This window comes from Haliotis rufescens, unplaced genomic scaffold (assembly GCF_023055435.1).
Source record: "Haliotis rufescens isolate VD_foot unplaced genomic scaffold, xgHalRufe1.0.p SCAF_56, whole genome shotgun sequence".
NCBI classification, from domain to species: domain Eukaryota; kingdom Metazoa; phylum Mollusca; class Gastropoda; order Lepetellida; family Haliotidae; genus Haliotis; species Haliotis rufescens.
The window spans coordinates 474,089-500,881 of record NW_025964290.1 but is presented as its reverse complement, the minus strand read 5'-3'; the positions used below and the strand labels follow the sequence as shown (position 1 = coordinate 500,881).

Below are 26,793 nucleotides of genomic sequence, written 5' to 3'. Positions count from 1 at the left end.
CGTGTATCAGACCTCCACGAGAGGTGTATCAGACCTGCATGAGACGTCTATCAGACCTGCATGAGACGTGTATCAGGCCTCCATGAGACGTGTATCAGACCTGCATGGGACGTGTATCAAGCCTCCATGAGACACGTATCAGGACTCTAGGAGACATGTATCAGACCTACATGAGACGTGTATCAGGCCTCAACGAGACATGTATCAGACCTGCTCAAGAGGTGTATCAGGCCTCCACGAGACGTGTATCAGATATGCATGATACGTGTTTCAGACGTCGATGAGACGTGCATCAGACCTCCATGAGACGTGTATCAGCATCCATGAGATATGTATCAGACCTACATGAGATATGTATCAGGCCTCCACGAGACGTGTATCATACCTGCACAAGATGTGATTCAATGCATCATGAGACTTGTATCAGACCTGCATGAGACGTGTATCAGACCTGCATGAGATGTGTATCAGACCTGCATGAGAGGCGTATCAGGCCTCCATGAGACGTGTATCAGACCTGCACAAGACGTGTATCAGACCTGCATGAGACCTGTATCGGACCTGCATGAGACATTTATCAGACCTGCATGAGACCTGTATCAGACCTGCATGGGACCTGTTTCGGACCTGTATCACACCTGCATGAGACATGTATCGGACCTGCACAAGACATGTATAAGACCTCCATGAGACCTGTTTCAGACCTGTATCACACCTTCATGAGATGCGTATCAGACCTGCATGAGACCTGTATCAGATCTGCATGAGACCTGTATCAGACCTGCATGAGATGCGTATCAGACCTGCATGAGACATGTATCAGATCTGCATGAGACCTGTATCAGACCTGCATGAGACCTGTATCAGACCTGCATGAGACCTGTTTCAGACCTGCATGAGACGCGTATCAGACCTGCATGAGACGTGTTTCAGACCTGCATGAGACCTGCATGAGACCTGCATGAGACCTGTATCAGACCTGCATGCAACATAATATCAGGTTGCACTGTTCAGTATTAAGTTTCCCAGCTTCGTGTATGTTAGAGCTACGTTTGAAACCTACTTGACTGCAGCAGCAAATTTTCAAACTTGTTCCAACTAAGCTGCACATAAGATAAGAGAAGTTAGACAGACAGAGAAGGTCCCTGTGAACTCCATTGGTCAATAACTAATTGAATAAAAGAAACCCAAATCACAAATCTGTGAGACAGTTTTATTTACAAAATACACTATTTTACAGGGAAAATAACATTATCTTAATGATAAAATAATTTTAAATTTACACTGACTGTACAGAGTCCCGATTTTAGGGCAGCCCGGAGGGAGGCTGCAGGCTACTTTATGTTAGCTGAACACTGGCCACACAAATCACTGCCACAACCACAGGCAACAATTCTCGTTAGTAATGTACGATTTACTGTCACACAAACCTACACGGATCTCCCGAATAATTAACTGAGCATGGCAGTTACTCTAAACATCGAGATATATTTCTAGTATTTGATTATAAAAAAATGTTATGACACTATTCATATTCATAAGTTTTCATGTATGCCAACTTTAGCTTGACCTTGACCCTCCCAAAATGTATGCCAACTTAAGCGTGACCTTGACCCTACCAAAATGTATGTCATCTGTAGGGTGACCTTGACCCTCCCTGATTGTATTCATCGTTATCGGGACGTCCAGGTAGCCTAGTGATTAACGTGCTTGCTTGTCATGTCAAAGACCCAGGTTCGGTTCCCCACATGGGTACAATGTGTAAAGCCCTTTCTGGTGTCCCCTGCCGTGATGTTGCTCGAATAGTGCTAAAAGCAGCGTAAAACCATATTCACTCATTTTTAGCATGACCTTGACCCTCCACGAGTTGTATCAATCTTAGGATGATCTAAATCCTCTGGAGTTGTGTGTGGACCAGCCGGCAACTCTTTAGCTATCCTGTTACCCTGAGGCAAGTAATTATCATCAACTGAAGTCAAATTAAGTTGGAAACCGTTCCATCTATTTTCAGTCCATGGAAGGCCATTGATCCTCAAGCATATTCAAGATTCCCACACTCTGCCCAAAACTCAATTCAAAGCACATTTTCACGACATAGCAAATGTTTCTCAATGTCATCAGAGCCCTCATCCCCAGTACAGACCCAGGAGAGTGTCGTGTATTAACCCTCCCTCCCCCACGAGAACCTGTATTAACCCTCCCTCCCCTACGAGAGCCTGTATTATCCCTCCCTCCCCACAAGAGCCTCTCTTAACCCTCCCTTCCCACAAGAGCCTGTATTAACCCTCCATCCCCCACAAGAGCCTGTCTTAACCCTCCCTCTCCTACAAGAGCCTGTATTAACCCTACCTCCCCTACCAGAGCCTGTATTAACCCTCCCTCCCCTACAAGAGCCTGTATTAACACTCCCTCCCCTACAAGAGCCTGTATTAACCCTCCCTCCCCTACAAGAGCCTGTATTAACCCTCCCTCCCCTACAAGAGCCTGTATTAACCCTCCGAGAACCTGTCTTAACCCTCCCTCCCCACAAGAGCCTGTATTAACCCTCCATCCCCTACAAGAGCCTGTCTTAACCCTCCCTCCCCTACAAGAGCCTGTATTAACCCCCTCCCCTACAAGAGCCTGTATTAACCCTTCCTCCCCTACAAGAGCCTGTATAACCCTCCCTCCCCACAAGAGCCTGTATTAACCCTCCATCCGCCACAAGAACCTGTCTTAACCCTCAATCCCCACAAGAGCCTGTATTAACCCCCTACAAGAGCCTGTATTAACCCTCCCTCCCCTACAAGAGCCTGTATTAACCCTCCGAGAACCTGTATTATCCCTCCCTCCCCCACAAGAGCCTGTATTAACCCTCCCTCCCCTACAAGAGCCTGTATTAACCCTCCTTCCCCTATGAGAACCTGTATTAACCCTCCCTCCCCACAAGAGCTTGTATTAACCCTCCCTCCCCTACGAGAGCCTGTATTAACCCTCCCTCCCCGCAACAGCCTTTATTAACCCTACCTCCCCACAAGAGCCTGTATTAACCCTCCCTCCCCACAAGAGCCTGTATTAACCCCCCTCCCCTACAAGAGCCTGTATTAACCCTCCGAGAACCTGTCTTAACCCTCCCTCACCCACAAGAGCCCAAATTAACCCTTCCTCCTCCACAAGAGCCTGTGCTAGCCCCTCCCATGAGTGCCACGTGTATTAACCCCTCCCTCGAGTGCCACGTGTATTAACCCCTCCCTCGAGTGCCACGTGTATTAACCCCTCCCTCGAGTGCCACGTGTATTAACCCCTCCCTCGAGTGCCACGTGTATTAACCCCTCCCTCGAGTGCCACGAGTACTAATCCCCATCCAGGTCAAGAATCATTCTTCTGCTGTTGTCCCCCGGTTTGACTGAGATGCTTGACCACATCCACCCAGTCCCAGCCCCTCGGCCGGTCTGTGTTGGCGCCATATTTGTCAAAGTACTTCCTCTTCTGGGCTTTTGTCATCTGTTCCTTCTTCTCCCTTTTCTTCTCGGGGGAATTATCCTCAGCCAGAATGGTGTCACTCCTGCTCTCAGCCTAAGGACAAAAACATAGACTATCTACACACAGAAACTGGCAGATGCAGGCATGTTTACATGTTCAGTGAAACACTCACTTGTTCTTAAGTTTAAACAGGGCTGTAGAGTAGCCTAGTGGTTAAAGCATTGACTCGTCACTCCGAAGACCCGGATTCGATTCCCCACATGGGTACAATGTGTGAAGCCCATTTTCCTGTGATCCCAACCATAATATTGCTGGAAAATTGCTAAAAGTGGCGTTGGAATCAGTTAAAGTGCATTGGCTTGAATAAAAGATGGAGGGGTTTGTTTGATGCGTGTGCCTCTATCATGGTCCGTTGCAGTCTCAGTCAGGCAGCGTCTGAACAGGCAGAAACAGGAAGCTGCCAGGGTATGATGAGGGGTATGTTTGGGCGCAGTGAAATGGGGTTAAACGTCGCATCCAAAATGATTGAATTCACATAGTGATGCGTGTGTGTATGTGTGTCTTTGTGTCTGTGTGTGTCTCTGTGTGTGTCTGAGTGTGTCTGTCTGTCTGTACTAGTTAGGACTGATGGCAATCTATAGTGCTAGCCCTCTGAGATACCATGCCGCAGTTTAACATGAATATCCCACTCAGCCCCTTAATGCCAAGCGCTAGACAGGGTAACAACAGGGGGGATGTGTTATATGTGAGCATTATTTAAGTTAAGCAAAGAGTCACCATGTATTGTAACCACAGAGGTTACTGAGGTTACAGTAGTGAGTGAGTGAGTGAGTGTGGTTTTACGCCGCTTTTAGCAATATTCCAGCAATATCATGGCGACGGACACCAGAAATGGGCTTCACACATTGTACCCATGTCGGGAATAGAACCCGGGGCTTTGGCGTGACGAGTGAACGCTTTAACCACTAGGCTACCCGACCGCCCCTCTGAGTTTACAGTAAAGGTGGACCAAAGGTTGACTTGTGATTGATTAGCTAGGCCACTGTGATGGGTTGGTGTGCTTGAGTAGCTTATGTCACACCGTAACCAATTTATGGTGACTGAACTAGGGGGGATCAGGTTGTTTTAGAGGCTTGGTTATGTGACTGAACTAGGGGGATCAGGTTGTTTTAGAGGCTTGGACATGTGACTGAACTAGGGGGGATCAGGTTGTTTTAGAGTTGGACATGTGACTGAACTAGGGGGGATCAGGTTGTTTTAGAGGCTTGGACATGTGACTGAACTAGGGGGGATCAGGTTGTTTTAGAGGCTTGGACATGTGACTGAACTAGGGGGGATCAGGTTGTTTTAGAGTTGGACATGTGACTGAACCAGGGGGGATCAGGTTGTTTTAGAGGCTTGGACATGTGACTGAACTAGGGGGATCAGGTTGTTTTAGAGGCTTGGACATGTGACTGAACTAGGGGGGATCAGGTTGTTTTAGAGGCTTGGACATGTGACTGAACTAGGGGGGATCAGGTTGTTTTAGAGGCTAGGACATGTGACTGAACTAGGGGGGATCAGGTTGTTTTAGAGTTACACATGTGACTGAACTAGGGGGATCAGGTTGTTTTAGAGGCTTGGACATGTGACTCAACTAGGGGGGATCAGGTTGTTTTAGAGGCTTGGACATGTGACTGAACTAGGGGGATCAGGTTGTTTAGAGTTGGACATGTGACTGAACTAGGGGGGATCAGGTTGTTTTAGAGGCTTGGACAGGTGACTGAACTAGGGGGGATCAGGTTGTTTTAGAGGCTTGGACATGTGACTGAACTAGGGGGGATCAGGTTGTTTAGAGTTGGACATGTGACTGAACTAGGGGGATCAGGTTGTTTTAGAGGCTTGGACATGTGACTGAACTAGGGGGGATCAGGTTGTTTTAGAGTTGGACATGTGACTGAACTAGGGGGGATCAGGTTGTTTTAGAGGCTTGGACATGTGACTGAACTAGGGGGGATCAGGTTGTTTTTGAGGCTTGGACATGTGACTGAACTAGGGGGGATCAGGTTGTTTTAGAGTTGGACATGTGACTGAACTAGGGGGGATCAGGTTGTTTTAGAGGCTTGGACATGTGACTGAACTAGGGGGGATCAGGTTGTTTTAGAGGCTTGGACATGTGACTGAACCAGGGGGGATCAGGTTGTTTTAGAGGCTTGGACATGCGACTGAACCAGGGGGGATCAGGTTGTTTTAGAGGCTTGGACATGTGACTGAACCAGGGGGGATCAGGTTGTTTTAGAGGCTTGGACATGTGACTGAACTAGGGGGGATCAGGTTGTTTTAGAGGCTTGGACATGTGACTGAACCAGGGGGAATCAGGTTGTTTTAGAGGCTTGGACATGTGACTGAACTAGGGGGGATCAGGTTGTTTTAGAGGCTAGGACATGTGACTGAACTAGGGGGGATCAGGTTGTTTTAGAGGCTTGGACATGTGACTGAACTAGGGGGGATCAGGTTGTTTTAGAGGCTTGGACATGTGACTGAACTAGGGGGGATCAGGTTGTTTTAGAGTTGGACATGTGACTGAACCAGGGGGGGATCAGGTTGTTTTAGAGGCTAGGACATGTGACTGAACTAGGGGGGATCAGGTTGTTTTAGAGGCTTGGACATGTGACTGAACCAGGGGGGATCAGGTTGTTTTAGAGGCTTGGACATGTGACTGAACTAGGGGGGATCAGGTTGTTTTAGAGGCTTGGACATGTGACTGAACCAGGGGGGATCAGGTTGTTTTAGAGGCTTGGACATGTGACTGAACTAGGGGGGATCAGGTTGTTTTAGAGTTGGACATGTGACTGAACTAGGGGGGATCAGGTTGTTTTAGAGTTGGACATGTGACTGAACTAGGGGGGATCAGGTTGTTTTAGAGTTGGACATGTGACTGAACTAGGGGGGATAAGGTTGTTTTAGAGTTGGACATGTGACTGAACTAGGGGGGATCAGGTTGTTTTAGAGTTGGACATGTGACTGAACTAGGGGGGATCAGGTTGTTTTAGAGGCTAGGACATGTGACTGAACTAGGGGGGATCAGGTTGTTTTAGAGTTGGACATGTGACTGAACTAGGGGGGATCAGGTTGTTTTAGAGCTGGACATGTGACTGAACTAGGGGGGATCAGGTTGTTTTAGAGTTGGACATGTGACTGAACTAGGGGGGATCAGGTTGTTTTAGAGTTACACATGTGACTGAACTAGGGGGGATCAGGTTGTTTTAGAGTTGGACATGTGACTGAACTAGGGGGGGATCAGGTTGTTTTAGAGTTGGACATGTGACTGAACTAGGGGGGATCAGGTTGTTTTAGAGTTGGACATGTGACTGAACTAGGGGGGATCAGGTTGTTTTAGAGTTGGACATGTGACTAAACTAGGGGGATCAGGTTGTTTTAGAGTTGGACATGTGACTGAACTGGGGGGGATCAGGTTGTTTTAGAGTTGGACATGTGACTGAACTAGGGGGGATCAGGTTGTTTTAGAGTTGGACATGTGACTGAACTAGGGGGGATCAGGTTGTTTTAGAGGCTTGGACATGTGACTGAACTAGGGGGGATCAGGTTGTTTTAGAGCTGGACATGTGACTGAACTAGGGGGGATCAGGTTGTTTTAGAGGCTTGGACATGTGACTGAACTAGGGGGGATCAGGTTGTTTTAGAGTTGGACATGTGACTAAACTAGGGGGATCAGGTTGTTTTAGAGTTGGACATGTGACTGAACTAGGGGGGATCAGGTTGTTTTAGAGTTGGACATGTGACTGAACTAGGGGGGATCAGGTTGTTTTAGAGTTGGGAGAGCTGAGATGCATCCAGGGGGGATCAGGTTGTTTAAGAGTTGGACAGGTGACTGAACTAGGGGGGATCAGGTTGTTTTAGAGTTGGACATGTGACTGAACTAGGGGGGATCAGGTTGTTTTAGAGTTTGACAGGTGACTGAACTAGGGGGGATCAGGTTGTTTTAGAGGCTAGGACAGGTGACTGAACTAGGGGGGATCAGGTTGTTTTAGAGGCTTGGACAGGTGACTGAACTAGGGGGGATCAGGTTGTTTTAGAGTTGGACATGTGACTGAACTAGGGGGGATCAGGTTGTTTTAGAGTTGGGAGAGCTGACATGCATCCAGGGGGGATCAGGTTGTTTAAGAGTTGGACAGGTGACTGAACTAGGGGGGATCAGGTTGTTTTAGAGTTGGACATGTGACTGAACTAGGGGGGATCAGGTTGTTTTAGAGTTTGACAGGTGACTGAACTAGGGGGGATCAGGTTGTTTTAGAGGCTAGGACAGGTGACTGAACTAGGGGGGATCAGGTTGTTTTAGAGGCTTGGACAGGTGACTGAACTAGGGGGGATCAGGTTGTTTTAGAGGCTAGGACATGTGACTGAACTAGGGGGGGATCAGGTTGTTTTAGAGGCTTGGACATGTGACTGAACTAGGGGGGATCAGGTTGTTTTAGAGTTTGACATGTGACTGAACTAGGGGGGATCAGGTTGTTTTAGAGGCTTGGACATGTGACTGAACTAGGGGGGATCAGGTTGTTTTAGAGGCTTGGACATGTGACTGAACCAGGGGGAATCAGGTTGTTTTAGAGGCTTGGACATGTGACTGAACTAGGGGGGATCAGGTTGTTTTAGAGGCTAGGACATGTGACTGAACTAGGGGGGATCAGGTTGTTTTAGAGGCTTGGACAGGTGACTGAACTAGGGGGATCAGGTTGTTTTAGAGGCTTGGACATGTGACTGAACTAGGGGGGATCAGGTTGTTTTAGAGGCTAGGACATGTGACTGAACTAGGGGGATCAGGTTGTTTTAGAGGCTTGGACATGTGACTGAACTAGGGGGGATCAGGTTGTTTTAGAGCTGGACATGTGACTGAACTAGGGGGGATCAGGTTGTTTTAGAGGCTTGGTTATGTGACTGAACTAGGGGGATCAGGTTGTTTTAGAGGCTTGGACAGGTGACTGAACTAGGGGGGATCAGGTTGTTTTAGAGCTGGACATGTGACTGAACTAGGGGGAATCAGGTTGTTTTAGAGGCTTGGTTATGTGACTGAACTAGGGGGGATCAGGTTGTTTTAGAGGCTTGGACATGTGACTGAACTAGGGGGGATCAGGTTGTTTTAGAGGCTTGGACATGTGACTGAACTAGGGGGGATCAGGTTGTTTTAGAGTTTGACAGGTGACTGAACTAGGGGGGGATCAGGTTGTTTTAGAGGCTAGGACATGTGACTGAACTAGGGGGGATCAGGTTGTTTTAGAGTTGGACATGTGACTGAACTAGGGGGGATCAGGTTGTTTTAGAGGCTAGGACATGTGACTGAACTAGGGGGGATCAGGTTGTTTTAGAGTTGGACATGTGACTGAACTAGGGGGGATCAGGTTGTTTTAGAGGCTTGGACATGTGACTGAACTAGGGGGGATCAGGTTGTTTTAGAGTTTGACAGGTGACTGAACCAGGGGGGGATCAGGTTGTTTTAGAGTTGGACAGGTGACTGAACTAGGGGGATCAGGTTGTTTTAGAGTTGGACAGGTGACTGAACTAGGGGGGATCAGGTTGTTTTAGAGGCTTGGACATGTGACTAAACTAGGGGGATCAGGTTGTTTTAGAGTTGGACAGGTGACTGAACTAGGGGGGATCAGGTTGTTTTAGAGTTGGACATGTGACTGAACTAGGGGGGATCAGGTTGTTTAGAGTTGGACATGTGACTGAACTAGGGGGGATCAGGTTGTTTTAGAGGCTTGGACATGTGACTGAACTAGGGGGGATCAGGTTGTTTTAGAGGCTTGGACATGTGACTGAACTAGGGGGGATCAGGTTGTTTTAGAGGCTTGGACATGTGACTGAACTAGGGGGGATCAGGTTGTTTTAGAGGCTAGGACATGTGACTGAACTAGGGGGGATCAGGTTGTTTTAGAGTTGGACATGTGACTGAACTAGGGGGGATCAGGTTGTTTTAGAGGCTTGGACATGTGACTGAACTAGGGGGGATCAGGTTGTTTTAGAGGCTAGGACATGTGACTGAACTAGGGGGGATCAGGTTGTTTTAGAGGCTTGGACATGTGACTGAACTAGGGGGATCAGGTTGTTTTAGAGGCTTGGACATGTGACTGAACTAGGGGGGATCAGGTTGTTTTAGAGGCTTGGACATGTGACTGAACTAGGGGGGATCAGGTTGTTTTAGAGGCTAGGACATGTGACTGAACTAGGGGGGATCAGGTTGTTTTAGAGCTGGACATGTGACTGAACTAGGGGGGATCAGGTTGTTTTAGAGTTGGACAAGTGACTGAACTAGAGGGGATCAGGTTGTTTTAGAGTTGGACATGTGACTGAACTAGGGGGGATCAGGTTGTTTTAGAGTTGGACATGTGACTGAACTAGGGGGGATCAGGTTGTTTTAGAGTTGGACATGTGACTGAACTAGGGGGGATCAGGTTGTTTTAGAGGCTTGGACATGTGACTGAACTAGGGGGGATCAGGTTGTTTTAGAGGCTTGGACATGTGACTGAACTAGGGGGGATCAGGTTGTTTTAGAGGCTTGGACATGTGACTGAACTAGGGGGGATCAGGTTGTTTTAGAGGCTAGGACATGTGACTGAACTAGGGGGGATCAGGTTGTTTTAGAGCTGGACATGTGACTGAACTAGGGGGGATCAGGTTGTTTTAGAGTTGGACATGTGACTGAACTAGGGGGGATCAGGTTGTTTTAGAGTTGGACATGTGACTGAACTAGGGGGGATCAGGTTGTTTTAGAGTTGGACATGTGACTGAACTAGGGGGATCAGGTTGTTTTAGAGGCTTGGACATGTGACTGAACTAGGGGGGATCAGGTTGTTTTAGAGTTGGACATGTGACTGAACTAGGGGGGATCAGGTTGTTTTAGAGGCTAGGACATGTGACTGAACTAGGGGGGATCAGGTTGTTTTAGAGGCTTGGACATGTGACTGAACTAGGGGGGATCAGGTTGTTTTAGAGTTGGACATGTGACTGAACTAGGGGGGATCAGGTTGTTTTAGAGTTGGACATGTGACTGAACTAGGGGGGATCAGGTTGTTTTAGAGGCTTGGACATGTGACTGAACTAGGGGGGATCAGGTTGTTTTAGAGGCTAGGACATGTGACTGAACTAGGGGGGATCAGGTTGTTTTAGACCTGGACATGTGACTGAACTAGGGGGGATCAGGTTGTTTTAGAGTTGGACAAGTGACTGAACTAGGGGGGATCAGGTTGTTTTAGAGTTGGACATGTGACTGAACTAGGGGGGATCAGGTTGTTTTAGAGTTGGACATGTGACTGAACTAGGGGGATCAGGTTGTTTTAGAGGCTTGGACATGTGACTGAACTAGGGGGGATCAGGTTGTTTTAGAGTTGGACATGTGACTGAACTAGGGGGGATCAGGTTGTTTTAGAGGCTAGGACATGTGACTGAACTAGGGGGGATCAGGTTGTTTTAGAGGCTTGGACATGTGACTGAACTAGGGGGGATCAGGTTGTTTTAGAGTTGGACATGTGACTGAACTAGGGGGGATCAGGTTGTTTTAGAGTTGGACATGTGACTGAACTAGGGGGGATCAGGTTGTTTTAGAGTTGGACATGTGACTGAACTAGGGGGATCAGGTTGTTTTAGAGTTGGACATGTGACTGAACTAGGGGGGATCAGGTTGTTTTAGAGGCTTGGACATGTGACTGAACCAGGGGGGATCAGGTTGTTTTAGAGGCTTGGACAGGTGACTGAACTAGGGGGGATCAGGTTGTTTTAGAGTTGGACATGTGACTGAACTAGGGGGGATCAGGTTGTTTTAGAGGCTAGGACATGTGACTGAACTAGGGGGGATCAGGTTGTTTTAGAGTTGGACATGTGACTGAACTAGGGGGGATCAGGTTGTTTTAGAGTTGGACATGTGACTGAACTAGGGGGGATCAGGTTGTTTTAGAGGCTTGGACATGTGACTGAACCAGGGGGGATCAGGTTGTTTTAGAGTTGGACATGTGACTGAACTAGGGGGGATCAGGTTGTTTTAGAGGCTTGGACATGTGACTGAACCAGGGAGGATCAGGTTGTTTTAGAGGCTTGGACATGTGACTGAACCAGGGAGGATCAGGTTGTTTTAGAGTTGGACATGTGACTGAACTAGGGGGGATCAGGTTGTTTTAGAGGCTTGGACAGGTGACTGAACTAGGGGGATCAGGTTGTTTTAGAGGCTTGGACATGTGATTGAACCAGGGCGGATCAGGTTGTTTTAGAGGCTTGGACATGTGACTGATCTAGGGGGATCAGGTTGTTTTAGAGTTGGACATGTGACTGAACTAGGGGGGATCAGGTTGTTTTAGAGGCTAGGACATGTGACTGAACTAGGGGGGATCAGGTTGTTTTAGAGGCTTGGACATGTGACTGAACTAGGGGGGATCAGGTTGTTTTAGAGTTTGACAGGTGACTGAACTAGGGGGGATCAGGTTGTTTTAGAGTTTGACAGGTGACTGAACTAGGGGGGATCAGGTTGTTCTAGAGGTGGGAGGGCTGACATGCGGTCAGGAGGGATCAGGTTGTTTTAGAGTTGGGAGGGCTGAGATGCGGTCAGGGGGGATCAGGTTGTTTTATAGGTGGGAGAGCTGAGATGCGTCCAGGGGGGGATCAGGTTGTTCTAGAGTTGGGAGGGTGAGATGCGGTCAGGGGGGATCAGGTTGTTTTAGAGGTGGGAGAGCTGAGATGCGGTCAGGGGGAATCAGGTTGTTTTAGAGTTGGGAGGGCTGAGATGCGGTCAGGGAGGATCAGGTTGTTTTATAGGTGGGTGAGCTGAGATGCGGTCAGGGGGGATCAGGTTGTTCTAGAGGTGGGAGGGCTGAGATGCGGTCAGGGGGTATCAGGTTGTTTTAGAGTTGGGAGAGCTGAGATGCATCCAGGGGGGATCAGGTTGTTCTAGAGTTGGGAGGGTGAGATGCGGTCAGGGGGGATCAGGTTGTTTTAGAGTTGGGAGGGCTGAGATGCAGTCAGGAGGGATCAGGTTGTTTTAGAGTTGGGAGGCTGAGACGCGTCAGGGTGGATCAGGTTGTTCTAGAGTTGGGAGAGCTTAGACGCGTCCAGCGGGGATCAGGTTGTTCTAGAGTTGGGAGGCTGAGACGCGTCAGGGGGGATCAGGTTGTTCTAGAGGTGGGAGGGCTGACATGCGGTCAGGGGGGATCAGGTTGTTCTAGAGTTGGGAGGGCTGAGATGCGGTCAGGGGGGATCAGGTTGTTCTAGAGGTGGGAGGGCTGAGACGCGTCCAGGGGGGATCAGGTTGTTCTAGAGTTGGGAGGGCTGAGATGCGGTCAGGGGGGATCAGGTTGTTCTAGAGGTGAGAGGGCTGAGATGCGTGAGGGGGGATGTCTCACACTTACTAGGTCCCTGTATGTTGGCCATTTGGGAGAGACAGGAAAGTGGAATTGTGATTTGAGTTAGTCAGTTGGCCAGCAGAGGAAAAGAGGCTTAGTTAAGATTTTTGTTCCCAATTTTTCCTGTATACCTAAAACATTTTCTTTTGCATGGAGGATGTATCAGCACACGATTTCCAATGGGTAGTAAGCTTGCAAGTAAGTGCGTGAATTTTCAGGGGGTAAAAAATGCCTAAATTCCTTCCTTTTGTTACTTGAGACACTGTGTCACTCGTACCACTACCATGTCAGGGTACTCTATGTTGTGTACAGAACAGACATGCAAGGGAGATAAATCTGGCAGCCATGCAAGGGAGATAATCCTGGCTGACCTGGTTGACTGGGGCAGACTCAGGCTGTTCTTCGAGAAGCGAGGCGAGGTTGTCCTTCACCCATTCAAACAGTGAGAACGTCATCGGGGAACTCAAGAGATTCTCCACCTAAACAACAATTACAGATGTCAGGGTTGTGATAGCAAATACAATGAAAAGGTGACAATTTCATCATCCATCAAATAATTCACGTTTTAGGGAACCCATACACTATAATGCAAGTCTTCCTAAATTCAAGAAAATCAATTCTTGCAAAAACAGACAAAACAATTATACAAACACAAAAATAATAAAAAGTTTTAGCTGTCAAAACAGTTGCCATGGCACTGTAGCTCACCTGGATAACTTGCCACAGTCTGAAATGTCAACAACAGCCACCTAACAAATAGCAAGAAGTGACCAACATAATGTCTGAGATAGTTGCCTATTTTGACTGGTGTAGCCTTTGGAATTAAATGTTCATTCAGACAATGGGTGTCCCAAATCGGTTGCTGTCTTGGTGCCCCGGAGCACCCAGCCTAGCCCTAGCCCGGAGCACCCAGCCTAGCCCTAGCCCGGCGCACCCAGCCTAGCCGTAGCCAGGCTAAGAGTAAGACCTGTCTCTCTCTCTTTCTCTGTCTCTCCAATTTTCATATCTGGACCAAGGCTTATACAACCAAGGTCAACCGACATTTAGTAAGTCATAAATGTAAAGAACAGTAATCCATCAGTGACATACTTGCACATCTCGTTCAGGATGGCAGACAGTCGATATACAATACAATGAGGATTAACAATTGGGATTAGCATCTTATAAATAACGACAATAAAGTGTTTCGAGGCATATAGATGTCATGGCTCCAGGGTAATTAGCCTTTGGAATTAACTGTTCATTCAGGAACAGTTTATTTATCTTCACCCAGGACCATCGTCGGTACGCTGTCCCAGTTTTTTGTCGTAAGGTAAGTAGTGAATGCATTAAGGAGTAATGCAGCATAAGTAAAAAATACCAAATTTCACAACATTTTGTACGAAAAGTGAATGCACCCTACCGCCGCGCAGCCGCACCAGAAGCATGTGACCACGCCAGATATGGATGGGTGGGCGGCAGGGGTCCGGAAACCGTCATATGCGCCGGACATGTCCGATTGGGAATCACAAATGTCCGGTTTAAAATATTGCTTACCGGACATTTAAATTTTTCTGTCCGGACATTTTAAAAAGTATTGTCCGGACATTCTTAAATTTTGACCGGGCATGATCAACAGTTAGGACTGAGCAGTTTCTGTCTGCAGTTGTAACACAATGAAGATTATCTACACTGACAAGCTTTGTTTGTTATGATTGCTGTAAATACATCGTACCTACATGATAGTCCAATCGGTCAATCACTGTAATAGGCAATAAACTGAGTTGACACTGATTAATCGAGTATTAATTACTAAGAACATCTTGTTAATTTGAGTGAAAGGTGTTTACAACTGTACATAAATACCTTGCATCATTTATGTACCTCATTATCCTCACAATGCTACGATACGTAACCTCAGACAAGAAGCGAAAGCGTGACGACAGCCAGTCGACCGATGCAGATCAGTCGAACCCAGTCTGCCAAACCCTCAAAGTCTGGACGATCATTTGTAAGTCGTGGCTAACGACTTTCACTTGGTTGACATACAATGAGGATTAGCAGATTTTATTGTTTTCAGTAGCTAGTCGTATATTGAATCTTGATTGACCGCCATTTTGCTTTCGGTGACGATCAATATCATTTTTTAATGGTCAATAATGGCCCACTGGGCGCTATAGCGTATGACTCAGGATAAGTATGGGTTTTTCAGATTAAAAACGATGTTTTATTGGTCTGTTTTCAGTCATACAAATGGGTACAAATGGGTATCTCTCATACCTCTAGTCGCACGATTAGAAGGAAGCCAGAAGCTGGAACCTCCCTATGACGTCACAAATCTCGAAGAATAAGCCATCAAGCAGGACTGGACTAGATTACTTCCATGTGGGGATGGCTGGGTGGGAACGTACGACTGAAAACAGACCAATAAAACATTGTTTTTCAATCTGAAAAACCCATGTTTTAGTCTGTTTTCAGTCGCACAAATGGGTAGAATTCGACGGAACACTGGAAGGAGGGTCGGGAAAGTAATCAGGAAGTGACCTCGTTCACGTCGAATGTACGAAGTTCCTCACCCCTGTAGTGACAATAGAACATTCGACCAGATGCACGGACGAGACAAGTTGTTTTTCACAAACGCACAGCATGGTTAATGCTCTTCGACACACAACTAATTATCGATACGACAGGATAAATGCACACGTCAGTTGAACTGCGATCGAAGTGTGGTCGACGTATAGTTAGTTACAGAGCAACTCGCAGTATACAAGGTAACTAAAACAGCATGTTTAATGCTCTTCGACCCACAAGTAAGTATCGATGCGACAGGACAACTGCACACGTCAGTTGAATTGTGATCGAAGTGTGGTCGGCTTATAATGTAGTTACAGAACGACTCGTCGTATCCAAGGTAACTAAAAATAGCATGGTTAATGCTCTTCGACACACAACTAATTATCGATGCGACAGGACAACTGCACACGTCAGTTGAATTGCGATCGAAGTGTGGTTGGCGCATAATTTAGTTACAGAGCAACTCGCAGTATACAAGGTAACTAAAAAATACGAGCAGTACTATAAAGTATGGGAAGACGATGCATACACCGAATAACCATAATAAAACAGCCGAAGTACTGCACGCAACAAAAACCATAAGAATGTGTACATTCACCAACAGTTTTTATTGTAACCTGTTATCTGGCACGAAGTGTCAAGCAAAAAGTCCAAAGTGAATAAAGCACAAATTCACTGTCTTTTCTGGGAGATCTGTTGTGCCACTACGAGTGGACCAAACTGTGCTTCATGTTGAAGCTATGGCTCGAACTTCGTGCAGATGAGAGGAGGTGGAAGGTGCGAGTCCTTGCGCCTCGTAAGCTCTGAGAATGACCGCTCTCAACCAAAAGGAGAGAGTATAATGTGTAATCTCTTTCTTTGCATTGGTTGAGAGCGGCATGAACAGCCGTCGAAAATGTTGTCGTCGCTGTTCAGATCGCTGCAGGTAAATACGAAGCGCACGAACTGGGCACAGGTAGGGAACAGCGTGATCATGAGAGCCCATAATGGCAGACAAGGAAGGAATGTGGAACATTCTCGAATCTTGGCCAGGAATGTGATTTTTTGCTCTAAAAATTCCATCTGAGACCAAGATGGACGTTGCCATGGTTACGCTGATCGAACGTTATCCGGTCGAGGTCAATGGCTTGTAGTTCCGATACTCTCGCTGCCGTAGCCAGCAAGAGAAGGAAAGTCGTTTTCTGAGACAATGTCGAACGCGACCTGATCGAGAGGCTCGTAAGTCTGACTAGACAGGTAGCACAGAACGATATCGAGGTCCCAGGCCGGCAGTCGGAATTAATTTGACTGATCTTCAACCATGAAGGCACGTAGAATTTTCTGCAACTCCGTAATTTTAGTGAGCCTGTCACCCGTAGGAGACGGCACCACAGAAGCCAAGCTGCCAGATCAGTCGAGATCGTCGACCCTTTCAGGCGCCGAGATGACCAGACTGATCGTTGTGAGGATGAAGAAGGAGGTCGTCTCGATCTGGGAACGGGAACGGTGGCTGATCGATGATCTGAAGATGTTCCGGGAACCACGTTCCGGACGGCCAATAAGTCGCGACCAAATCAGAGTCTAGACCCTCCCACGATATCGCTAGAGCGCCGTGGTCCCATGCCCGTGGGTCTGGAACCGGCGACACGAATCGAGGAAGGCAGTTGTTGTACCGGGTTGCGAAGAGATCTACTTGGGGCAACCAGTCGATCTGTCAGCAGATGAAAAGACTGTCGAATGGATCATCCACTCCATGGGAGACAACCTCGATGGTCTCGACAGGGCGTCGGCTAGTTGTCCGAGCCAACCAGTCCTTGTTTTCTCCCCTTAATGCCGAGTGCCAGACGGGGTAACAACAAGTACCATCTGTTAACGTCTTTTGGTATGACGCGGCCGGGGATCGAACCCCGAACCTTCCGCTCTCCGGACGGACGCTCTACCACTAGGCCACGGAGGCAGTCCCAGAAGGGCCGCCGACCGAGTCCTTCTCTGTTTGTTGATGCAGTGGACGACTGTGAAGTTTTCTGACTGTATCATCAGCTGTTTCCGACGGAGTCGAAGTTTCCAGAACACGACCGCCCGAATCACTGCTTCCATCTCAAGGCAGTTGATGTGCAGGACCTTTTCTTCTGGCGACCACAGCCCGGCCGCTTGGTCATCCCTGAAATGCGCTCCCCAGCCTTCCAATGACGCGTCTACGAATAGGTGTAGTATGAACGGAGGCTCGCGGTTTGTCATCATCTTTTGATAACTCAGGCAGAAAAGTGAGATAGCCAAGCCATAGCCAGGCTGTCGTCACAATCCATTGTCGACGTCGATTGTGTAGGCGTAGATGAAGGAACCGGTGTACAGATCGATAGTCCATGGACATCCGATGTGGTCGAACCCTTCTCGGTCGACGACGTCAAGGCTAGTACCGCCGCCGTGATCTGGCCTATCAAAGCCGGGTCGATATGAAAGTGAGACGAGGGTGACGATCTATCATTATCTCTACGACGCTGATCTCCCAAAAAACTCCCTTCGAGAGCGTCACACGTCTCCGTGGGGACGAGGGCTACGATCTCTAACTGTAGAAGTACTACGATCCCTATCGTAGTTATCGTCCGAATCGAACTCCTGACGACCTCGAAGGCGAACGTCGAACGTCCTTGTGTCATTTACTGTCTCTCGACGAGGCACTCGACCTGTCGTCCCGGGGCGGGAACGACTTGTAGAGTGGGATCTGTGTTCACTTTCGACCTGCACGACGTCCTTATCGTCGTTGGTAGGACATGACGGACCAACTGAAGACCGTAGTCCCCTCATGGTCGTTGTCACGAGCCAGTCCTGTCATAACGGGGGTGGCTGAGTGACGCTCTCGATCAACCGATTGACGAAGATCAGTCGTGCGGGTAGTATCATCAGCAGGCAAACGGTCACGTGTCTTGTCGAAAACATAAGTTGACTGGGGCGGGTCTTCTGATTTCTTGGGTGTGGCCGACGCGCCACCCCCAGGGCCAGATGTAGAGGCTGCAGAGTCCAGGGATCCACCCGATGACCTACTCTGCTTGTAGCACTGGTCAGTAGCCCGCTTCGCCAACGCACGAAGATATCAATTAAACTTTATTTAAGTGCTCACATTCTTTACAACGTTTATCCCACGAACACGTTGAAAATCCGTCCTTAATTATGCAGGAAGGACAATACTTGTGAGGATCTACTTTAGACAGTATTATACTTTGACACGAGGCAGAAAAGCCCGACATGCTGCCACATGTATAATCAAGTCAAACAGTGAAACGCATGTTGAACACAAACAATGGATTACCAAGGATTACATTCCAGGAGTCTACAGGTAAAACATATTATTATTACTACTGTATTAGAACAACAACTGTAGACACACAATAAGTACTAGTAGAATACAAACTAGCAGTCTATTGCGAAAGTCTTTCTCGAGCAACCAGCTCAGAGGCGCGCTGAGAGATTTGTGACATGTCATAGAGAGGTGTGTGCGCAACCGAACGGAAACAAGTTTAATGTTTACATTCCAGCTTCTGGCTTCCTTTTAAACATGCGACTAGAGGTATGAGAGATACCCATTTGTACCCATTTGTACGACTGAAAACAGACTAAAACATAAATATTTGTACACCCCAAAATACATGTTTCACCTTATCCTGACTCATACTATTTGCTTGAATCCCAAGGTTGGTGGTTGGATCCACGATATGTGTGGTTCAAATCGTGATCTGTTCAACTAAACTCATGGAAACATCTTGCGAACTCTCTACCATTAGACCATGGAGGTGGTCCATATCTTCAGAAACAAGGATAGATGATAAAAATGGAATGTGAAACTATCTGTCTGGTTAACCTGGCAGTTTATTCTTCGCGATCCCATCAGAGACCCCAGATGTCACTATAATCGAATCAAGCGCGGCTGAAATCTATAGCTTTCTGGCAGCTGTAGCAAAGTTTTCTTTGTCAGATGTTCGAATCCAGTTTCTTCAAGGGGTTCGTAAGCATCACTGGTAAGATGCTTGAGGACTATGTTTAAGTGCTATGCTGGGCCTTGAATTTCTTAAAAAATAAAGTAGCAGTATGATGAAGAAGGCTTGAAGATGGTAATGCAAGTGAAATATTTCTATATTTGATAGGATGGCTTGGATTATTATGACGGCTCAGAAATCAAGCCCAACACCCATGTGGCGTGAGTGATAAGTGTACCAGCTTGTCACATGCTTCCGGTGCGGCTGGGTGCGCCGACGGGTGCATTCGGGTGAGATGTTTTCTCTTTCGGGGGGAACACAGCACTGGAGTTTTCACTGCCTTCTTGGAATGAGATGAGATAAGCAATTAGTATGAGTAAGGATAAGGTGAATTATTGCTTTTTCAATATGCCTGTTGTTGTTGCCATATTGACATTTGGATTCAAAGAAAGTCAAGTGTCATCATTGGTGAGGACAAGTAAATTTGTGAGTCTGGTCCACGACGGACTAAAACTCATAAGTGATTAAAGCTCACTTGGCTCCGACTCGGCCTTATCTGCTTCTGGACGTGGACTTCCCACTCAGACACTCACCTCCTCCAGGATCCCACTTCGTACTTTCTCCTTCACGCCATCAAGTCTGTAGGGAGATGTCATCGCACATACTTAGCAACATTATAATCAATCACAACAGAATTCTATTATTCAATTTCCTGAAGAACTTGTTTAGTGTACATGTGTTCATTGTAGAAGTTATATTTTTTTGTTATTTTTATATTGTCCCCTGCGATGTAAAGTACTTCAGTATTCAGTCAAAACATATTTCTGATTGCAATAGTATGACACAATAAAGATGAAAAAATGTTAAGGTTTTGAAACAAACAGTATCATATTTCAAACTTATATCAACAAGGAGGCAATAATCAAATGCTGAGAACATTTTTTGTTAAAGTTAATTTCGTTATCTTTTGTTATAGCAATAAATTTCTCAATTAGATATAAGTTTTTAAGTAGTTTTAAAAGTTTATCTATTTTCAGTTTGGTTCCTTTGATTCCACATGGATATGCCTTTTCCCCAATAAAAGTATACGATTGATTGAAGTACTGAAGCGATTACAACCAAAACAAAAAAGACATTTTGTCAATTTAATTTTTTGTGAAAGATAAAATGTTACAGAAGAGAAAAACAGTTGTCATACATGTGCTTGTTGTAGAAGAGGTCGAGGTTGACGTTGGGGGCTTCTTCGGGATAACTGTCACCCCAGGATATCTCCACCAGGAACGCCTGATGATCACCATCCTCGCCGTACTGGAACACCACACAGCGACACTGATGTTATCACAGACAATACTGAACTCAGTTCAACAAGCTGTTGTCATATCGGGGCCAGCACCTACCTTGTTTCTTTCTTTGTTGTTTAACGCCGCACTCAGCAATATTGCAGCTTTATGACAGCCGGTCTGTTAATAATTGAGTCTGGACCAGACAATCCATTGATTGACATCATGAGCATCGATCTACACAATTGGGATACAATAACATGCCTCAACCAAGTCAGCGAGTCTGACCACCCAATCCCATCAGGCCTCAAAGTTGCAACTAAAACGGTCACCATTGAGACCTAAATTTCAATTTGTCTACTGACAAAAATTCAGAGGTCACCAAATGACTACCTTGAAAAGTATCTTGTGGTGACTAAATTCCATTGCTTCACATACGTAGAAACAAACATAAATAATTTGATCGATATTTGTGATGCCATTTTCTCGATCGCCAGTGTTTTCACAGTCGCAATGGTATGCATACACCGTACTCATCATCTGTTTCATTAACATTCCCATAGCTCAATGCAGCATTACGAGGGGTTCGGTTATGTAAACTGTCACAATGTCCGAAATACCTTTTCCATTTCAATTCATAATTTTTTATAGATAGATTAAAAAAATATTCACTATTTTCCACAATGTTATTGAAAATAAAATTCTCGGACACACACTTCGTCGAGTCCACATCGAACATGTCAAAGTGCAAAATAAAGACGTTTGAAGGAAAATTTTAAATATACTATACAAAGTAAGGTAATAAATACAATGAACAAAAATATTTCTAAAAGTTGACAAACTTACATCTAAGTTGTTTTTTCCATCTTTTCGTTCAATCACATTTAATTTAAGTCAAATACATCTCGGCTTTCATCGCCTCACTCGGACACGTTTAATGCCAAAATATATGCATGAAAAATCTTTGGCAAAGCGCGTAACCAAGCATGAAACATCCATGAAGTTCCATATTTTAAATATAGATCGCAATTTCTTGCTTTAAAACATTAGGAATAACAAGGTTTAACAAAAATATTTCGTCAAAATCTGAAATTCATAACACACAAGGACAGTACCATAGCTGTAATTTGATTGGCTGCCTTAGGGCACATGCTCAAATTTGACCAATCACGAACCTTACATCAGATTTCGGCAAGTAAGCGTCATTAGAAACCAATTTTATCCAATAAAATTCCATGTTAGAATTGCTACAGATCCAGACACCAAGTGATGTTATGACCGTGTAGTGATGTTACGACCGTGTAGTGATGTTACGACCGTGTAGTGATGTTACGACCGTGTAGATTAAAAAACAATCTTTCCAGTGATGTGTCATATGAGAGTCTTCGATGAACGTGTTATTCATACGTAGTTTCGAAAACAGAGGTATTTCTTCATGTTACTGAGCGCCTTTTGCGGGAAATAAATTATTTGCTAATTTAACAAAAGAGTGAACCTGGAACAATATTCATGGCATAATGAAATGTAACACCATTTACAACACCGGGATTCAGTTTTAATGTCTTATTACTTTGAATATATTCAGTTACGATCTAAACACACATTGTCGAAAACCTATAGAAATCTGTTAATGACAGACTGTCAATTGTCTCCTGCATGCCAACGAAAAGAACTCAGATTGTGGAAAACATGTCTGCTATTGATAACTGTACTCGGGAATAATTCCTCAAAAAGTCGACAATGAACAGAAATACATAATTATAATGTAACTACGATTTTATTTTAGTTGACAATGCTTATTGGAAAAGCACGGATATATCTATGTCATCTAGTAAAATAAATTGCATCATTCGAGTAAGAAATAACAAAATTCAAGTATACTCTTTACTAATATACAGTTTCAAGCCTAGTGCTATGACTTGTACACAATACATTGTATATAGTAGTTATTTGATAAAAGATAATTTCAAATGTTTTTGGCTACCTAAAATTTGGGCTTGTCTTGTTGATTTTACCACAGGCTACCTGGAAAAAAAAATTAACTTTGAGGCCTGCCCATAAGATGCCTCTTACGACAAGCATAGTCGCCTTTTACGGCAAGCATGGGTTGCTGATGACCTATTCCATTCACCTACCTTATACTGGAAGCAGGTGGGGCTGATCTGTTTAAACTTCCCATCGCCATCATAGATAGAGTGCAGCACCTCCAGCTCCTCCTGTAGGAAACACACACATCTACCTGTCAGCGCAGAAGCCCTTGACTCACCTCCAGATAACGTGTTGGATGTATATAAGGGTTCTAACTATCGGCTTGACTCGGAAAGCAAATTAGCTCGTAATTGTGTTTCGGAATTTAGCTCCTTTGTACAGATGCTGAAAAGCTACATTGGGTATTTACCATGTTTACGAGAGCTGTTTTTATCCATTTGAGTCTTTCATTCAATGCATGCATTTCTGTACGCAAGTTAATTGAAAGTGATTGGGTTTTGAATACTTTCGGGGGGTATTTTACGGTAATACGCAGCTTATCTGTAGCTCTGTCTTGAAAAGAGGAAGTTTCAGCTTCATTTTTAGCACTGTTGATTGGAAAAAGCAAACATTCAAGAATTTCAATTTTAATGTCTTGAACAAAGGTGAAAATTCTACATGTGAGGTACAAGAAGATTCTGCCTTATGGATGATGCTAACATCAACATCAGTGCAATGATGTTTCTCACCTCAACTATTGTCACGTACCTCTTGCTGTTCCTGGCAAGACATTCCTGAGTGAGCGAGATCAGGGTGTTTGGTTCACGCTCTCACTGCTCATTGTCAGGACGTATGCTACAGACAAGAAAACGACAATGAGGAAAAACTCTACCATGTCAACCAAAACAAAAGATATCCTGGATAGGCTGTGCACCAGGTACAATAACAAGGTCTAGTCAAATCTAGATATTTGTATATTTGTCGTTTTCTCTTCGACAAATTCCTGGAGGATATGTAAAAAAATCAAAGTGTTATTGTCTCATACATCAGCTTTGTTAGTGTGGATATTAAAGTGGTCCATTTTTATAATGATAACGGAAATAAGTAACTGTTTCATATAAAGTTAAAAAGTTTTTTGTCTTTCAATACATATTCATGAAGACATCTCAAACTTAAGGTCGTAGTTCACAAATTGCATGTGCATGTTCATACACAGCTTGCAATTTGAATGTTTGGGTGTTTGTTGGGAGCATGATACTCAGTCACACACGGTTATTGACTGTAAACAGCATCCAATGATTGCTTAGCTGTCAAGTGCTCATAAAAACACTTTTGCTTGAACTTAAATAACGCTTACACAAGCTTGCTTATGGAAAACCAAACATTTACAAACAGGAATGGTGCAAAACAAAATTGCCACACGTTTTAATCTTAATAGAAACACAATATTTATCAACAACATGGCAACACTCATGACTTGCAATGTGTCTGTCGCCGGTGTGTGAAGTCATGTCAACAAGAGAACCATATTCGGTTGTTGCATCTATGGAATAAATACCAAGGAGAAGACTGGGACAGTATACTTTTCAGAGATGAGTCCAGGTCTCATGTAGACAGCTCTGATGGTCGTGCAAGGGTCTACATGCATCCAGGAGAGCGTTTTAGCATAATGGTATGGGGTGGCACCACAACTCATTGTTAATGGTAATTTGAATGGCGTACACTACCGGATCAACATGACCAACATAGTTCATGTAAAATGTTCTACTCCTTGTGCAAATGCAGGGACGTGCCATACCGTAGCAGCAGGATAATGCCCATACACTGTAAGTGTTGAAACTTTTGGAGGCAACATAATATTGCTGTACTTCCATGGGGGTTGCGATAATTTCGCACACCAAACGAATTTGTACCCCTAGAAATTTCGTACCCCTTAAAATGAGAAATTTTGTACCATATTTAATCTCGCTTTATATACATTTATAAGGTTATAATTTTTTAATTTGAAGTTTACACGATACACAGCTTTTTATTGGACGAGAGATCGGTCACATTTCCGAGAAATTGACGTTCGTAAGTGTTTGAACGACACAATTTGATGTTCATACGTGTTTCATGAGACTGTGTTCTTGATGTAAACACTGACGGACTTCTTCCACATTCCTAGGGGAACCCTGGGAATTCCCTTGCACGAATACATACAGAATTGTTCTTTCCAATCATTTAGACCCTTCAATCTTCAACTCAGCGTTTCAGTATACATTGAGCAACGTCAGAGAGTTTGACTGAAAGATCGTTTACGAATATCCTCGCTACGACAGAACCTTAGAGAACAAAACGAAGAAATGCACATCCACACTATCGAAGTATTGACTTGATCCGTGTCTAGGCTGACACTGACAGTCTACAGCAATCTATGAATTTTACTTAATGTCTAATTAACACATCTTTAATCACAATGATCGACCAGTTGATCAATGATGAATAAAAGCATGTAACAGCCACAGGTTCATTAACAATTTCCGAAATCTTTCCCGACACTTTAATCATGTCGACCATTTTGACGTCTTGTACTTGATGTAAATGTATTACGACGCGCTGTCATTGTGACTGACATACTGAGGTAGTTCTTATCAGACATTTCTCATCTTACATTTGCTGTAAAGAAACTACAAAAGTTGTTCCTGTAGAGCATGTTGAGCATATATACGTTCATGTCGCCTCTCGTTATGAGGAACTATTTTATTCCACGATACAGCTGGTTGTTGTACGGCTGTCAGTCTAAACATGAAGTCACACATAGTAAACATTGCGTAAGATCTAGATTCTATGACGTACAAAATAGTGATAAGCTTCGACGTTCATACAGTTTGGTCCTCACTCTATGAAGGTTCATACTCAAATGAAGTCATACAAAGTGAAAGTCAATTCATAAATATTAGGTCCTATTAAACTTTTTTTCTAGGTTTTAAAACATCTTACGTTTTCGAACAGCCATTTTTATCGTGATTTCTCGCTAATTGTGTGACATCACAGTGGAGCAGTCCATTCATATCGTAAGGATAAAGAGCAAAATTTACATTAAATTTGGACATAGACTAATGTCAGAAACGTGATACCTCCAAAAAAGCATTGACATTTTAATGGGAAACTTTCATGCATTATTTTCTGACATTTGCAGTTCAGTATATACACAAACATACAACTATGCATACAACTACATGTATCATCATACAACATACACAACCAAAAACATCACAAGTAAAAGAGTATTTGCATTCACATTTAAACATTTGTATAGAGAGTGATTGTTTTTCTCTATACAAAAATAGTATGTTAAACACACTATCACCGAGTTTCTGTGGTTTATTGCTTATTTCATTGGGTTATTTCACATAACGTAATTTATTGCTTATTGAATAGGAGTATGAAATTATACTTGCGGTCTGGGGTAAATTTTTTATCTTTGTAGGGGTACCAAATTGCACCCACCCACAGAGGTTTCTCCAGACCTGTCCCCCAAAAGAACCTGTCTCGGGTGAGATAGGGTGACACCTAACGGGACCAGAAGCAGTCAGTAATGTTCTGGCATGTAAGTTGGGCCAATCTTCGGTTGACATTTTGGACATCCCATTTTTTACAATCATCTGGTGTGTTCTTTTCAATGCGCTACCGCTGCTGCGGCTGTATCAACGCAGCCGCACCCGACATTCACAGAGTATCATTTCACATTGTATGTGAACAATTATTTTTGCAAAACCATGTAATTTGGAGGATATGAACCAAAAGTGTAATCAACCAGTGTTGACTCTAATAACAACCACAACTAGGTAATAATGGAGTGATTAAACTCAACAAACTGCCATTTGTCCCGCTTGTGTACTACATGTATTACGCTAGAATTTAGTAGAATTGCATACTGCACCGTGAACCGATGGCCGATCACGATTCTAAATGACGTGCGCGAAAACAGATTCATTTAGTTTACAGACAATGTTTATGCGTCATACCTGCTTTCAATCGGGCGAGGCGATCCTAATTACTGACAAAGAAAAACACACAATTATTCAGATCATTATCATGTCGTTACATTTGACGTGTGCAATGGCACCTCACCTACAATACGGAGGGGATCATGCTTTGGCTATGGGCGCAGCCATTTTTACTTCCCATGATTCAGTGCAAAATATGTAAAAA

At 44.8% G+C, this 26,793-nt stretch overlaps 1 protein-coding gene across 2 annotated transcripts; it reads right to left on the bottom strand.

Moving 5' to 3' along the window:
- Window positions 1-1,199: 1,199 nt before the first annotated feature.
- On the bottom strand, window positions 1,200-26,793 carry LOC124115954 (RWD domain-containing protein 4-like). Of its 2 annotated transcripts, none has more exons than XM_046477135.2 (7): window positions 26,713-26,793; window positions 23,365-23,451; window positions 22,764-22,844; window positions 20,547-20,656; window positions 19,942-19,987; window positions 13,217-13,324; window positions 1,200-3,555 (listed from the first exon to the last, which is right to left on the bottom strand). In XM_046477135.2, the coding sequence occupies exons 2-7, from the start codon at window positions 23,386-23,388 to the stop codon at window positions 3,349-3,351; spliced, it is 576 nt and encodes a 191-aa protein (XP_046333091.1). In that variant the 5' UTR covers window positions 23,389-23,451; window positions 26,713-26,793; the 3' UTR covers window positions 1,200-3,348. The 2 variants fall into 2 exon arrangements, with proteins under 2 accessions (XP_046333091.1, XP_046333093.1); XM_046477137.2 differs by having other exon boundaries at window positions 26,607-26,770.